Source organism: Mytilus edulis, chromosome 2 (assembly GCF_963676685.1).
Source record: "Mytilus edulis chromosome 2, xbMytEdul2.2, whole genome shotgun sequence".
Lineage (NCBI taxonomy): Eukaryota > Metazoa > Mollusca > Bivalvia > Mytilida > Mytilidae > Mytilus > Mytilus edulis.
The window spans coordinates 25,507,589-25,524,401 of NC_092345.1; the positions used below are offsets into that span (position 1 = coordinate 25,507,589).

The window sequence follows — 16,813 nt, forward strand, 5'->3', positions numbered from 1 at the left end:
TAAGTTGACCTATTGCTTTAAGTATTTGAAAAACAGATCAAAACACAATAAAATGCTTCACTGAGCACAGCCTGATACAACCGCAGAGGTTAAACACTGAACAATTGGGACAAATTTCATTTTGGACACTATTCAAGCTTGATACTTTCAAAATTTGGATTGCTATCAAATTTTTGACATTATATAGGTTTCTGACAAAACAAATGTCAAGATCTTGCAAATCTATTGTGCAATACTGTGCCATTAAAGATTTCTTCTTGAAACTATAAAAATTTGAAATTCCTAAACTGTTGGCACAATAACCCCCAAGATGAATCCAAACCTTCTACTTTTTTGTATTAAACATTGTGGTACAATTTCAGAGCAATTGAAATACTTCTATACAAGTTATTATCCTGAAAGTAGAAACATGCTTCTTTTGGGCCCCTTATTCCTAAACAGTTGGGACCATTATCCCTAAAATCAATCCCAACCTTCCTTCTGTGGTATTGAACCTTATTTAATTTCAAAGAGATCCGTTCACATACACTAAATTTAGTCCGGAAACCAATGTGTCTTTGGATGAAGACATCATACCATTATACAATCCCAAAACAAATTTTATGGTCGTATAAAAAGCTCAACATTGACCAATTTACCATGAAAATGAGGCCATGGCCAGCTTATACCAGCCAGACCAACATGTCACCTTGCAATTTTTCCATACAGTTATATTAATATAGTTGACATATTGCTTATAATAGTACTTGGAAAAATACCAAAACACAAAAAACTTAACATTGACCAATGAACCATGAAAATGAGGTCAAGGATGTGATACCAACTAGACTGACATGTACAATATGTAGTAGACCTATTGCTTATAATACTTGAAAAACAAACCAAAACACTAAAACTTAACCTTGACCAATAAAATTGGTCAAGGTCAGATGAAACCTTCCAGAATGACCTGTACCCTTTACAATTATGCATATACCACATATAGATGACCTACTGCTTATAGTATCTGAGAAACGGACCTAATCACAAGGTCAGAAGAATCCTGTCCAACGGACATGTAGGCCTTCCAAGGAACCTATATACCATACACAGGTTATACTACTCAGAAAGTGAAATATTCACATGGAAAAAAAATAAAAATCAAGCAGTCACTGAACAAGGACAAAGGACATATGACGGACAGAAACTTTGTAACATAAGGTATCTGCATTCTAAGAATGAAGCATCCAGAGGTCTTCTTCCTTCTGAAACATAAAGCTTTATACAAATAGTTTACTGTATAGTAATACCTGTCTTGCATTCAAATGTCTTGTGTAATGAAGTTTCCATATTCATGTCTTGTCCTTTACCTTGTTTTCTTGATTAAGCTATATATTTTGTTGCCACATGAATTTCCCTTTGAGTATTATTGACATTATTATAACTAGATTTGATAAAGGATATGCAAGCAAGCTAAACATGTCTGCCAGACAGGGTTCACCTGAACTTGATCTCATTTTTGGACTTCATCAGATATAAACAATTGGTCAACTAGATTTGGTGTGTGGATTTTTTGGGGGTTTATATGTCACTCTATTATGGTTATTTTAATCAATCTTTTAATTGTCATGGTGAAGTCTATTTCTTACAACATGTTCTCTCTCTCTCTATATATATAGTATGTCGAAATCAATGATAGTTTTGTGTGCATTTCTGTCTGGCAGGGTTCCTCTGACCTTGACCTTATTTGCAGGGTTTCTTTGGTCCATTTTAAGTTTTCTTTTTTAGGTTCTTGGGTACTTTATGCAATATATGAACTTTATTTGTTGTATTCTTGATTGCAAGATGTACATGTCTGCTTGGCAGAATAATATGACATTGATATCATGTTCATGGTTCATTGGTCAACGCTGTTTGGTAGTATGTCGGTTTTTCAACTTATCACCAATTGGTTAACTAAATTTATAGTGTATGGAATGATTTTTAGGTGTACATGTATGTCTGGCAGGATTTATCTGATGTTGAATTCATTTTCATGGATCATTGATATTGTAAAGATGTTATTCTTGTAGTAAAACTGATGGATGATCAGTTTAGAAATTGAGAAATCTCAGGATGTGCCCTTTTGTGTAATATTTCAAATGATAGGCACAATAAGGACTTTTTAATGCATCTACATGTATCTACTATGTTGGCATAAATATTAATAATTATGACATTAAAGGTGTAATTCATTTTTCTGACTTTAACTGCCCTCTTGCACAAATCTTAAAGCATGTCGAAAAAAAAAGTCCAAGGACCATAACTCTGTACAAAATTCTTAGACCGGAATAAATTTGAACTTGGGCTGTTACTTGTCATGATAAAACTATATACCAATTTTCCATTTAATATCTTCAGGAACGACGAAAAAAGTGAGGAAAACTAATTATTTGAGTGATTTTTCTTAGCCGAAGGACCACAACTCTGCACAAAATCATCAGACCAAAACCAAATTTTAACTTGATCTGTTACTTGTCATAATAAAACAAAAAACCACCAATTATCAGATCAAAATCTTAATGAAAGAAGAAAAATATGTTGAAAACTGATTTGAAACTTTGTTGATAGAGGACTGATAAATAGACTTCTAAATATCTAATATTTTTATTTATTTTTTTGGGAAGGGGAGTACTGTCTCATTGACATATACTCTTATCTCCTTTATCTAGACAAACAGCAGTCCAATCAAACTTAGAATAAAGCAAGATGAACCCCATCAAAATAGTGGATACATTCACGATTATGTTCATGTATGGTGGTAAAAATTCTCTGGATTCATTTATTTTCTTTGATATTCGATTCCATGGTTTTGTCAAATTGTGCATACCATGCATAAAGCATATAGATCAATCATCTGTTGGACATTTAAATTTGTGGTTTATATGAACCCGTACCCAGGAAATCCATAAACATCAACATCCCAGGAGAATCTGCAGTTCTTAGAATATTATATGATTCTAATTTAAGCCTGCATTAACCACTTTTTGGGATCAGCTTTAAAAATTAACACTTACAAATTAGAAAAATTACTGATGTGTAAAATAATAAGTTTTATTCAAACAATATCACATAAAAATGTTCTGTAATATGTAATTCTTCACATACATATCCATGCATTTACACTGAAACCATTCTTTTAATTACGTTCTAATTTTCATTTTATTCATCCGGTTATAAAAACCTAAAAATTCTTTAAAGATGGTTGCATTTTTATTGTGAAATATCTCTGGAGATATGATTTATTAACTGTATGAAAAATGTACAAATTGAAACCAATGTAAAATAAATTGAGGAGATGTGGTAAGGATGCCACTAAGAAACAACATACCAGAATTTAAAAGATGAAAGTATGCTTTCAGTGTAATATAACATTCAAAACAAAGAAAATCTACACATTTACTTCAGTCATCAAATGGTCATGACAGTGAAAAGAAAAAATGAAAAGAAACTACCAACATACTTAAGTTCACATTATTTTGTCATACTATATACATTTTTGTATATTACTATATAAACAATTATAATTCGACATAATTTTTTGGTATATACATCACTTTTGTCTTAGAATTAGACAAATGTTAGAGTCTAAATCTATTAAATGAATAAATGACGAATGATCAATGATAATAATATATTCAGGAAACTAACATTTCATATTCTTAGGAGGGGTAGATGGTAGTAGACTATATAAATAAAAAAAGGGGGGAAGTAGCCTCAAATTGAAAGAATAAAATAAATATTTTAATACTACATGTATAAATAGTGAATGAAATTAACAATCATTCAGTTTTGCCATTAAAAATATATAGTACTAGAACACACCCTTGATATCGCGGGTCTGTGACTGAATTAAAGAATATAACTATGCGTAAGCTTTATTTTAGTATTGGCATTGTCATCTGATAAAGTCATGCCGATTATAAGATGCACAGTTGTCTCTGCTTTCAACATCTTTCTGTTTGAACCCGTCAACCTGGAACTTATCAATTATTGGTATTATTAATTTTATTTGGAAAACAAAAGGGCGTGGAAAGGAGTATTTTTTAAATCAACAGCATTGTCCTTTATGAGTTATAAATACAGTTGAATTATTTGATTCGCTGTTCAGTTACGTCATTCCGGCTAAACAAATTGAAAACTGTACATGCTGTACCTATACGCCTTATTTTAAGTCCAGATTTTATTATTCGTATTGAAGTCATACTGATTAAAATACTAAAATCTGGAACAATGTGACAATGATTGACTTTAGTAGTGTCAATCCTGTGATTACGACCCGTGTATTTAGCAAAATCCTAAATACAGCTTTTGGTGGTGTGCCTGTCAGATGCGGAACGTACAGATAAGGTAATAGGTAACAGGTGAATATACTATTGGTATCGGTATCGGATTCAACCCGGAACTTCTTAATTATTGGCAATACTAATTATGTGGAAAACAAAAGGGTCTGGAGAGGTGTAATTTTTAATCAACAGCATTGTACTATATTAGTTATGACTTATGTATAAAGTTGAATTCTTTGATTAATCGTTTTTACGTGATGACGGCTGACAAATTGGACCTCGTAATTTTAGTATTATAGATTCATTCATATCTGTTTTACCAGTTATTACATATAAATGTCTCAAGTAAGTCTCAAGAAAATCTGTCCAGCAAAGCTATTAAAAATAATATTTTAATACACAATTTGGCTATATTATCATGATTATACATTGTAGGCAATGTTTTCATTTCCTTTCTGACCTTTTCTGGATAAACAATGATTTCAACATTTTATACATATCGTATAAAAAACTAAATCCCAACTAAATATTATAGAAAAAATATTTCACATTAATTAAATTACCTTTGGGTTTCATCAGTTTTCATATATATTTTATAAGAAAAAGAGGTGTACACATATACCAAACTTCAGTCCAAAATTTTCTTTTGTTTACTGAATTTCAGAACTGAATAATTATCAACAAGCATTTGCACGAATCAATGCAATAACCATATTAATTGCAGTTTTTACAACAAATATATTCATGATATTGATTATTCTATATTAAATTAAGATTCTGCTCAGGAATGGACAATAACACAGTCAGATGTTATTCCATGAAATATTCTGATTTATAAAAACCACCGTCCACAACATGAGAACTTGTCAGTGTTTAATCATTCACGATCAGCATGTTCATACTTTCAACAATAACATATATTCTCCTTTCAACATCCATGCACCATCAAAGATCATTGTCCTTAAGTGTTCTTTACAGCATTATCTGGAACCTCATCAAATCCTTCATCCAAAAACTTTTCCTGTCTCACAGCAAACAAGGTATAAAAATCTGAACAGAGTTAAGGTAAATACAAGACTTTTCAAATGTATCCCTGTCATCCTGTAAACATGGTAAATTTGGAACTTTTGAGAATAGCAAAAATTGAAAATAGACAGATTTTGCAACAATAAATGTTTAAATTTTGATAGCAGAATAATTTAAGTAGTTTGTATACCTGTTGACTGGCATATGTTTCTGCCCCAAAAACATCTCTGATACAAGCCACAGTATTCTGACTTAAAACATGAATACTTTAATATACAATGTACCAAGGTATTGGCAGTAAGCCAACCGTACAAGAGCTATATAGCTGGTCAAGATCATTAAAAACTTCCATTTGTTGTATTGGAAGTCTTTAAGTTTTACAAGCTGGACAAGTATGTCAGCAATAGACTGCAACTTGTGGATCCTTATAAACTTTACCCTTTATCATGTTTAAAGCCAAAGTGATATGATGACCCATTGGACTGGCAAAAATTATGGCCATGAGAGATGCTAGCTGCATATACCTTGCTCTTAAGGTTTAAAAAAGATCTGGTATAGGTTAAACTCAAAGATTTGCAAGCTACACAATAACTTACTTTGCTTGTCATGTGATTTTGTATGAAAAATATCAATGTTGATTATTGACGACATACTTTAAAAAAAACTTCTACTTTTTCAGGACCATGTGTTAATAGAGTTGAAACAGACCGGATTAAAAACAAGTGAAGGATTAGTGAGAAAAGACGATCCATTCTTGGTTGTCCATCCAAATTATGTTATTGATTCATGAAATTGTTAGAAAACATAAATTGACTTACAAGAGAATAAGGAATTATAAGGTCACAAAATAATGGATTAAATTATTTTTTTAGTTAAAGTAAAGTTATTAGAAATGATTTCAACAAATACATTAATTTTGAAGATCTAATAATCAAATGTTTAATATCAGTCTTATTTGTTAGTTTATACATTTTGTGTAATTATATAAGAGAAGGAGTGATAAAAATCATAAATTTTTAATTCAGTAACCATTTGTAAATATTTGCTAAAATATATGTAACATCAGCTAAGAGATGTATTAAATATGTCTTTAATGGTGAAAAAATGTAATGTTTCAGGTCTGACACTGGCCCTTCTATTTGATATGATTTAAAAAATATTAACTGAAGATTCATAACTTATACATGTATATGCCACATTTTTATCTTTGCCTAAATTCAACAGGGCTTTCACATTCTTATATCTTTTTTCATTCTGAGATTTTTAAATTTTTCAATGATAATTAATTGATACATATTGGATTTATATAATTATATTTTGTATAGATTATTTCTTTTTGTTATTAAAATCCTGAAATTTCACATGTATATATTCATTATCTTATATATTGTCAGGTTAGTGATAGATCTGTTGTTTATATCAATTATCTTATGTATAAAAAAATGTTTTCAAAAAGTATTTTATATTTGAAAAACTTCCTGACATGAAATTATATTTTCAAAAAAAATATGTTTTGATAAAACACTTAAAGTCAGACTCCAATCTTAATTAATTGGGATTGTCAGTTTTCCTGTTGAAGGCGAGTTCTCTCGATGCACTCTAGGCTGCCTCCCAAAAAAAAATGTCTACCAAGAAATAACCCAAAAGAACTGAAAGTGTTGATAAAACACAAAATCAGTCAATCAATCAATCGTTCAAAATCTGGATTTAGATCTGATCTGTATAATAAAAAGCAAAACTGGATAAAGAATATTTGTAAATTTAACCTTGTATCGTACTAATTTTGTATTATGACTTGTAAAGTTTCATACATAGGTGCTAGTACATATGGATCATTTGCCAGTATTATTTTACATATAAGCAGATCCATAACAAGTTGAACTAACCATACTTTATACAACTTTCATCAGAATTTTTTGCATATTCACAAATTCATTGTTTTTTTCTTGTTATTTGATATAAAGGGCAGTTACTGCTATTGGAACAAATATTTTGCCATAAGTGTTCAATATTTTGTAATGTTATTTTGCCAAAATGTGTTCATGTTAATCTGCTGCAAAGAAATTCTCTTTACTTATATTTGTGTTCGTTAACATTCTACAGCTATGCATACTATTGAAATGAAATAGATTTAAACATAATCAAATGTATTTATCAACCAAATGTGTTCACTCAGTATACATGTACAGATTCAGTAACTGTGTTCAGACATTAATATTTTATATTCAGGAACAATATTTTGCCACATAATGTGTTCAACTCTGTACAGATTGGAATAATAAGCCATGGAATAAACTATATATCATCTATAATATTTGTTTTATACTTTATAGGGATTATGGTGGATTCATTTATTTTCGTGGATTGGGGTAAACTTGCAATTTTGTGTATATTTGGTTTTGCCAAAGTCTGTTCCGCTTCAGCTTAAAGTTTTTGGTCAAGTTGGTTTTTGATGAAGTGGAAGTCCAATCTAAGTACACATGTTCCCTATGATATGATCTTTCTAATTTAAATGCCAAATTAGATTTTTGATCCCAATTATTTTAGTCCACTGAACATAGAAAATGATGGTGTGTGTGGGCATTCCTGTACTATGGACACATTGTTGTTTATTTTAAGGGATGATGGATGGATATATATACCCTGCCATGTCCTATCTGTAAACACTGCTGTCTTGTGCTTGATGGAGTGTTGAGCACCCGCAAACATATTACCTGCCACATTCAGTACTTTTCTTCCCAACATGAAACTTTTAACCAGCAGAAGGTTTTACCACAAGCATCACATAAACCTAATATCAATGTTCTATTATAATAAGGAGATGGTCAGACAGACATGTACACCTTACAATCATTCCATACTTCAATGTAAGTTGACCTATTGCTTTAAGTATTTGAAAAACAGATCAAAACACAATAAAATGCTTCACTGAGCACAGCCTGATACAACCGCAGAGGTTAAACACTGAACAATTGGGACAAATTTCATTTTGGACACTATTCAAGCTTGATACTTTCAAAATTTGGATTGCTATCAAATTTTTGACATTATATAGGTTTCTGACAAAACAAATGTCAAGATCTTGCAAATCTATTGTGCAATACTGTGCCATTAAAGATTTCTTCTTGAAACTATAAAAATTTGAAATTCCTAAACTGTTGGCACAATAACCCCCAAGATGAATCCAAACCTTCTACTTTTTTGTATTAAACATTGTGGTACAATTTCAGAGCAATTGAAATACTTCTATACAAGTTATTATCCTGAAAGTAGAAACATGCTTCTTTTGGGCCCCTTATTCCTAAACAGTTGGGACCATTATCCCTAAAATCAATCCCAACCTTCCTTCTGTGGTATTGAACCTTATTTAATTTCAAAGAGATCCGTTCACATACACTAAATTTAGTCCGGAAACCAATGTGTCTTTGGATGAAGACATCATACCATTATACAATCCCAAAACAAATTTTATGGTCGTATAAAAAGCTCAACATTGACCAATTTACCATGAAAATGAGGCCATGGCCAGCTTATACCAGCCAGACCAACATGTCACCTTGCAATTTTTCCATACAGTTATATTAATATAGTTAACATATTGCTTATAATAGTACTTGGAAAAATACCAAAACACAAAAAACTTAACATTGACCAATGAACCATGAAAATGAGGTCAAGGATGTGATACCAACTAGACTGACATGTACAATATGTAGTAGACCTATTGCTTATAATACTTGAAAAACAAACCAAAACACTAAAACTTAACCTTGACCAATAAAATTGGTCAAGGTCAGATGAAACCTTCCAGAATGACCTGTACCCTTTACAATTATGCATATACCACATATAGATGACCTACTGCTTATAGTATCTGAGAAACGGACCTAATCACAAGGTCAGAAGAATCCTGTCCAACGGACATGTAGGCCTTCCAAGGAACCTATATACCATACACAGGTTATACTACTCAGAAAGTGAAATATTCACATGGAAAAAAAATAAAAATCAAGCAGTCACTGAACAAGGACAAAGGACATATGACGGACAGAAACTTTGTAACATAAGGTATCTGCATTCTAAGAATGAAGCATCCAGAGGTCTTCTTCCTTCTGAAACATAAAGCTTTATACAAATAGTTTACTGTATAGTAATACCTGTCTTGCATTCAAATGTCTTGTGTAATGAAGTTTCCATATTCATGTCTTGTCCTTTACCTTGTTTTCTTGATTAAGCTATATATTTTGTTGCCACATGAATTTCCCTTTGAGTATTATTGACATTATTATAACTAGATTTGATAAAGGATATGCAAGCAAGCTAAACATGTCTGCCAGACAGGGTTCACCTGAACTTGATCTCATTTTTGGACTTCATCAGATATAAACAATTGGTCAACTAGATTTGGTGTGTGGATTTTTTGGGGGTTTATATGTCACTCTATTATGGTTATTTTAATCAATCTTTTAATTGTCATGGTGAAGTCTATTTCTTACAACATGTTCTCTCTCTCTCTATATATATAGTATGTCGAAATCAATGATAGTTTTGTGTGCATTTCTGTCTGGCAGGGTTCCTCTGACCTTGACCTTATTTGCAGGGTTTCTTTGGTCCATTTTAAGTTTTCTTTTTTAGGTTCTTGGGTACTTTATGCAATATATGAACTTTATTTGTTGTATTCTTGATTGCAAGATGTACATGTCTGCTTGGCAGAATAATATGACATTGATATCATGTTCATGGTTCATTGGTCAACGCTGTTTGGTAGTATGTCGGTTTTTCAACTTATCACCAATTGGTTAACTAAATTTATAGTGTATGGAATGATTTTTAGGTGTACATGTATGTCTGGCAGGATTTATCTGATGTTGAATTCATTTTCATGGATCATTGATATTGTAAAGATGTTATTCTTGTAGTAAAACTGATGGATGATCTGTTTAGAAATTGAGAAATCTCAGGATGTGCCCTTTTGTGTAATATTTCAAATGATAGGCACAATAAGGACTTTTTAATGCATCTACATGTATCTACTATGTTGGCATAAATATTAATAATTATGACATTAAAGGTGTAATTCATTTTTCTGACTTTAACTGCCCTCTTGCACAAATCTTAAAGCATGTCGAAAAAAAAAGTCCAAGGACCATAACTCTGTACAAAATTCTTAGACCGGAATAAATTTGAACTTGGGCTGTTACTTGTCATGATAAAACTATATACCAATTTTCCATTTAATATCTTCAGGAACGACGAAAAAAGTGAGGAAAACTAATTATTTGAGTGATTTTTCTTAGCCGAAGGACCACAACTCTGCACAAAATCATCAGACCAAAACCAAATTTTAACTTGATCTGTTACTTGTCATAATAAAACAAAAAACCACCAATTATCAGATCAAAATCTTAATGAAAGAAGAAAAATATGTTGAAAACTGATTTGAAACTTTGTTGATAGAGGACTGATAAATAGACTTCTAAATATCTAATATTTTTATTTATTTTTTTGGGAAGGGGAGTACTGTCTCATTGACATATACTCTTATCTCCTTTATCTAGACAAACAGCAGTCCAATCAAACTTAGAATAAAGCAAGATGAACCCCATCAAAATAGTGGATACATTCACGATTATGTTCATGTATGGTGGTAAAAATTCTCTGGATTCATTTATTTTCTTTGATATTCGATTCCATGGTTTTGTCAAATTGTGCATACCATGCATAAAGCATATAGATCAATCATCTGTTGGACATTTAAATTTGTGGTTTATATGAACCCGTACCCAGGAAATCCATAAACATCAACATCCCAGGAGAATCTGCAGTTCTTAGAATATTATATGATTCTAATTTAAGCCTGCATTAACCACTTTTTGGGATCAGCTTTAAAAATTAACACTTACAAATTAGAAAAATTACTGATGTGTAAAATAATAAGTTTTATTCAAACAATATCACATAAAAATGTTCTGTAATATGTAATTCTTCACATACATATCCATGCATTTACACTGAAACCATTCTTTTAATTACGTTCTAATTTTCATTTTATTCATCCGGTTATAAAAACCTAAAAATTCTTTAAAGATGGTTGCATTTTTATTGTGAAATATCTCTGGAGATATGATTTATTAACTGTATGAAAAATGTACAAATTGAAACCAATGTAAAATAAATTGAGGAGATGTGGTAAGGATGCCACTAAGAAACAACATACCAGAATTTAAAAGATGAAAGTATGCTTTCAGTGTAATATAACATTCAAAACAAAGAAAATCTACACATTTACTTCAGTCATCAAATGGTCATGACAGTGAAAAGAAAAAATGAAAAGAAACTACCAACATACTTAAGTTCACATTATTTTGTCATACTATATACATTTTTGTATATTACTATATAAACAATTATAATTCGACATAATTTTTTGGTATATACATCACTTTTGTCTTAGAATTAGACAAATGTTAGAGTCTAAATCTATTAAATGAATAAATGACGAATGATCAATGATAATAATATATTCAGGAAACTAACATTTCATATTCTTAGGAGGGGTAGATGGTAGTAGACTATATAAATAAAAAAAGGGGGGAAGTAGCCTCAAATTGAAAGAATAAAATAAATATTTTAATACTACATGTATAAATAGTGAATGAAATTAACAATCATTCAGTTTTGCCATTAAAAATATATAGTACTAGAACACACCCTTGATATCGCGGGTCTGTGACTGAATTAAAGAATATAACTATGCGTAAGCTTTATTTTAGTATTGGCATTGTCATCTGATAAAGTCATGCCGATTATAAGATGCACAGTTGTCTCTGCTTTCAACATCTTTCTGTTTGAACCCGTCAACCTGGAACTTATCAATTATTGGTATTATTAATTTTATTTGGAAAACAAAAGGGCGTGGAAAGGAGTATTTTTTAAATCAACAGCATTGTCCTTTATGAGTTATAAATACAGTTGAATTATTTGATTCGCTGTTCAGTTACGTCATTCCGGCTAAACAAATTGAAAACTGTACATGCTGTACCTATACGCCTTATTTTAAGTCCAGATTTTATTATTCGTATTGAAGTCATACTGATTAAAATACTAAAATCTGGAACAATGTGACAATGATTGACTTTAGTAGTGTCAATCCTGTGATTACGACCCGTGTATTTAGCAAAATCCTAAATACAGCTTTTGGTGGTGTGCCTGTCAGATGCGGAACGTACAGATAAGGTAATAGGTAACAGGTGAATATACTATTGGTATCGGTATCGGATTCAACCCGGAACTTCTTAATTATTGGCAATACTAATTATGTGGAAAACAAAAGGGTCTGGAGAGGTGTAATTTTTAATCAACAGCATTGTACTATATTAGTTATGACTTATGTATAAAGTTGAATTCTTTGATTAATCGTTTTTACGTGATGACGGCTGACAAATTGGACCTCGTAATTTTAGTATTATAGATTCATTCATATCTGTTTTACCAGTTATTACATATAAATGTCTCAAGTAAGTCTCAAGAAAATCTGTCCAGCAAAGCTATTAAAAATAATATTTTAATACACAATTTGGCTATATTATCATGATTATACATTGTAGGCAATGTTTTCATTTCCTTTCTGACCTTTTCTGGATAAACAATGATTTCAACATTTTATACATATCGTATAAAAAACTAAATCCCAACTAAATATTATAGAAAAAATATTTCACATTAATTAAATTACCTTTGGGTTTCATCAGTTTTCATATATATTTTATAAGAAAAAGAGGTGTACACATATACCAAACTTCAGTCCAAAATTTTCTTTTGTTTACTGAATTTCAGAACTGAATAATTATCAACAAGCATTTGCACGAATCAATGCAATAACCATATTAATTGCAGTTTTTACAACAAATATATTCATGATATTGATTATTCTATATTAAATTAAGATTCTGCTCAGGAATGGACAATAACACAGTCAGATGTTATTCCATGAAATATTCTGATTTATAAAAACCACCGTCCACAACATGAGAACTTGTCAGTGTTTAATCATTCACGATCAGCATGTTCATACTTTCAACAATAACATATATTCTCCTTTCAACATCCATGCACCATCAAAGATCATTGTCCTTAAGTGTTCTTTACAGCATTATCTGGAACCTCATCAAATCCTTCATCCAAAAACTTTCCTGTCTCACAGCAAACAAGGTATAAAAATCTGAACAGAGTTAAGGTAAATACAAGACTTTTCAAATGTATCCCTGTCATCCTGTAAACATGGTAAATTTGGAACTTTTGAGAATAGCAAAAATTGAAAATAGACAGATTTTGCAACAATAAATGTTTAAATTTTGATAGCAGAATAATTTAAGTAGTTTGTATACCTGTTGACTGGCATATGTTTCTGCCCCAAAAACATCTCTGATACAAGCCACAGTATTCTGACTTAAAACATGAATACTTTAATATACAATGTACCAAGGTATTGGCAGTAAGCCAACCGTACAAGAGCTATATAGCTGGTCAAGATCATTAAAAACTTCCATTTGTTGTATTGGAAGTCTTTAAGTTTTACAAGCTGGACAAGTATGTCAGCAATAGACTGCAACTTGTGGATCCTTATAAACTTTACCCTTTATCATGTTTAAAGCCAAAGTGATATGATGACCCATTGGACTGGCAAAAATTATGGCCATGAGAGATGCTAGCTGCATATACCTTGCTCTTAAGGTTTAAAAAAGATCTGGTATAGGTTAAACTCAAAGATTTGCAAGCTACACAATAACTTACTTTGCTTGTCATGTGATTTTGTATGAAAAATATCAATGTTGATTATTGACGACATACTTTAAAAAAAACTTCTACTTTTTCAGGACCATGTGTTAATAGAGTTGAAACAGACCGGATTAAAAACAAGTGAAGGATTAGTGAGAGAAGACGATCCATTCTTGGTTGTCCATCCAAATTATGTTATTGATTCATGAAATTGTTAGAAAACATAAATTGACTTACAAGAGAATAAGGAATTATAAGGTCACAAAATAATGGATTAAATTATTTTTTTAGTTAAAGTAAAGTTATTAGAAATGATTTCAACAAATACATTAATTTTGAAGATCTAATAATCAAATGTTTAATATCAGTCTTATTTGTTAGTTTATACATTTTGTGTAATTATATAAGAGAAGGAGTGATAAAAATCATAAATTTTTAATTCAGTAACCATTTGTAAATATTTGCTAAAATATATGTAACATCAGCTAAGAGATGTATTAAATATGTCTTTAATGGTGAAAAAATGTAATGTTTCAGGTCTGACACTGGCCCTTCTATTTGATATGATTTAAAAAATATTAACTGAAGATTCATAACTTATACATGTATATGCCACATTTTTATCTTTGCCTAAATTCAACAGGGCTTTCACATTCTTATATCTTTTTTCATTCTGAGATTTTTAATTTTTTCAATGATAATTAATTGATACATATTGGATTTATATAATTATATTTTGTATAGATTATTTCTTTTTGTTATTAAAATCCTGAAATTTCACATGTATATATTCATTATCTTATATATTGTCAGGTTAGTGATAGATCTGTTGTTTATATCAATTATCTTATGTATAAAAAAATGTTTTCAAAAAGTATTTTATATTTGAAAAACTTCCTGACATGAAATTATATTTTCAAAAAAATATGTTTTGATAAAACACTTAAAGTCAGACTCCAATCTTAATTAATTGGGATTGTCAGTTTTCCTGTTGAAGGCGAGTTCTCTCGATGCACTCTAGGCTGCCTCCCAAAAAAAAATGTCTACCAAGAAATAACCCAAAAGAACTGAAAGTGTTGATAAAACACAAAATCAGTCAATCAATCAATCGTTCAAAATCTGGATTTAGATCTGATCTGTATAATAAAAAGCAAAACTGGATAAAGAATATTTGTAAATTTAACCTTGTATCGTACTAATTTTGTATTATGACTTGTAAAGTTTCATACATAGGTGCTAGTACATATGGATCATTTGCCAGTATTATTTTACATATAAGCAGATCCATAACAAGTTGAACTAACCATACTTTATACAACTTTCATCAGAATTTTTTGCATATTCACAAATTCATTGTTTTTTTCTTGTTATTTGATATAAAGGGCAGTTACTGCTATTGGAACAAATATTTTGCCATAAGTGTTCAATATTTTGTAATGTTATTTTGCCAAAATGTGTTCATGTTAATCTGCTGCAAAGAAATTCTCTTTACTTATATTTGTGTTCGTTAACATTCTACAGCTATGCATACTATTGAAATGAAATAGATTTAAACATAATCAAATGTATTTATCAACCAAATGTGTTCACTCAGTATACATGTACAGATTCAGTAACTGTGTTCAGACATTAATATTTTATATTCAGGAACAATATTTTGCCACATAATGTGTTCAACTCTGTACAGATTGGAATAATAAGCCATGGAATAAACTATATATCATCTATAATATTTGTTTTATACTTTATAGGGATTATGGTGGATTCATTTATTTTCGTGGATTTGGGTAAACTTGCAATTTTGTGTATATTTGGTTTTGCCAAAGTCTGTTCCGCTTCAGCTTAAAGTTTTTGGTCAAGTTGGTTTTTGATGAAGTGGAAGTCCAATCTAAGTACACATGTTCCCTATGATATGATCTTTCTAATTTAAATGCCAAATTAGATTTTTGATCCCAATTATTTTAGTCCACTGAACATAGAAAATGATGGTGTGTGTGGGCATTCCTGTACTATGGACACATTGTTGTTTATTTTAAGGGATGATGGATGGATATATATACCCTGCCATGTCCTATCTGTAAACACTGCTGTCTTGTGCTTGATGGAGTGTTGAGCACCCGCAAACATATTACCCGCCACATTCTGTACTTTTCTTCCCAACTTGAAACTTTTTAACCAGACGGTTTTACTACAAGTATCGCATAAACCTAATATTATCAATGTTCTATGATAATAAGGAGATGGTCAGACAGACATGTACACCTTACAATCATTCCATACTTCAATGTAAGTTGACCTATTGCTTTAAGTATTTGAAAAACAGATCAAAACACAATAAAATGCTTCACTGAGCACAGCCTGATACAACCGCAGAGGTTAAACACTGAACAATTGGGACAAATTTCATTTTGGACACTATTCAAGCTTGATACTTTCAAAATTTGGATTGCTATCAAATTTTTGACATTATATAGGTTTCTGACAAAACAAATGTCAAGATCTTGCAAATCTATTGTGCAATACTGTGCCATTAAAGATTTCTTCTTGAAACTATAAAAATTTGAAATTCCTAAACTGTTGGCACAATAACCCCCAAGATGAATCCAAACCTTCTACTTTTTTGTATTAAACATTGTGGTACAATTTCAGAGCAATTGAAATACTTCTATACAAGTTATTATCCTGAAAGTAGAAACATGCTTCTT

The 16,813-nt window shown here is 30.6% G+C and overlaps 1 protein-coding gene across 1 annotated transcript in view; it reads left to right on the plus strand.

Moving 5' to 3' along the window:
* Nucleotides 1-15,838, plus strand: part of LOC139511815 (zygotic DNA replication licensing factor mcm6-B-like) — a 39,028-nt gene extending 23,190 nt beyond the window's left edge. Inside the window, exon 16 of the mRNA XM_071298913.1 lies at nucleotides 14,207-15,838. Within this exon, the coding sequence (XP_071155014.1) occupies nucleotides 14,207-14,317 (111 nt within the window). The 3' untranslated portion in view covers nucleotides 14,318-15,838. The remainder of the gene's footprint in view (nucleotides 1-14,206) is intronic.
* The last annotated feature ends 975 nt before the right edge of the window (nucleotides 15,839-16,813 follow it).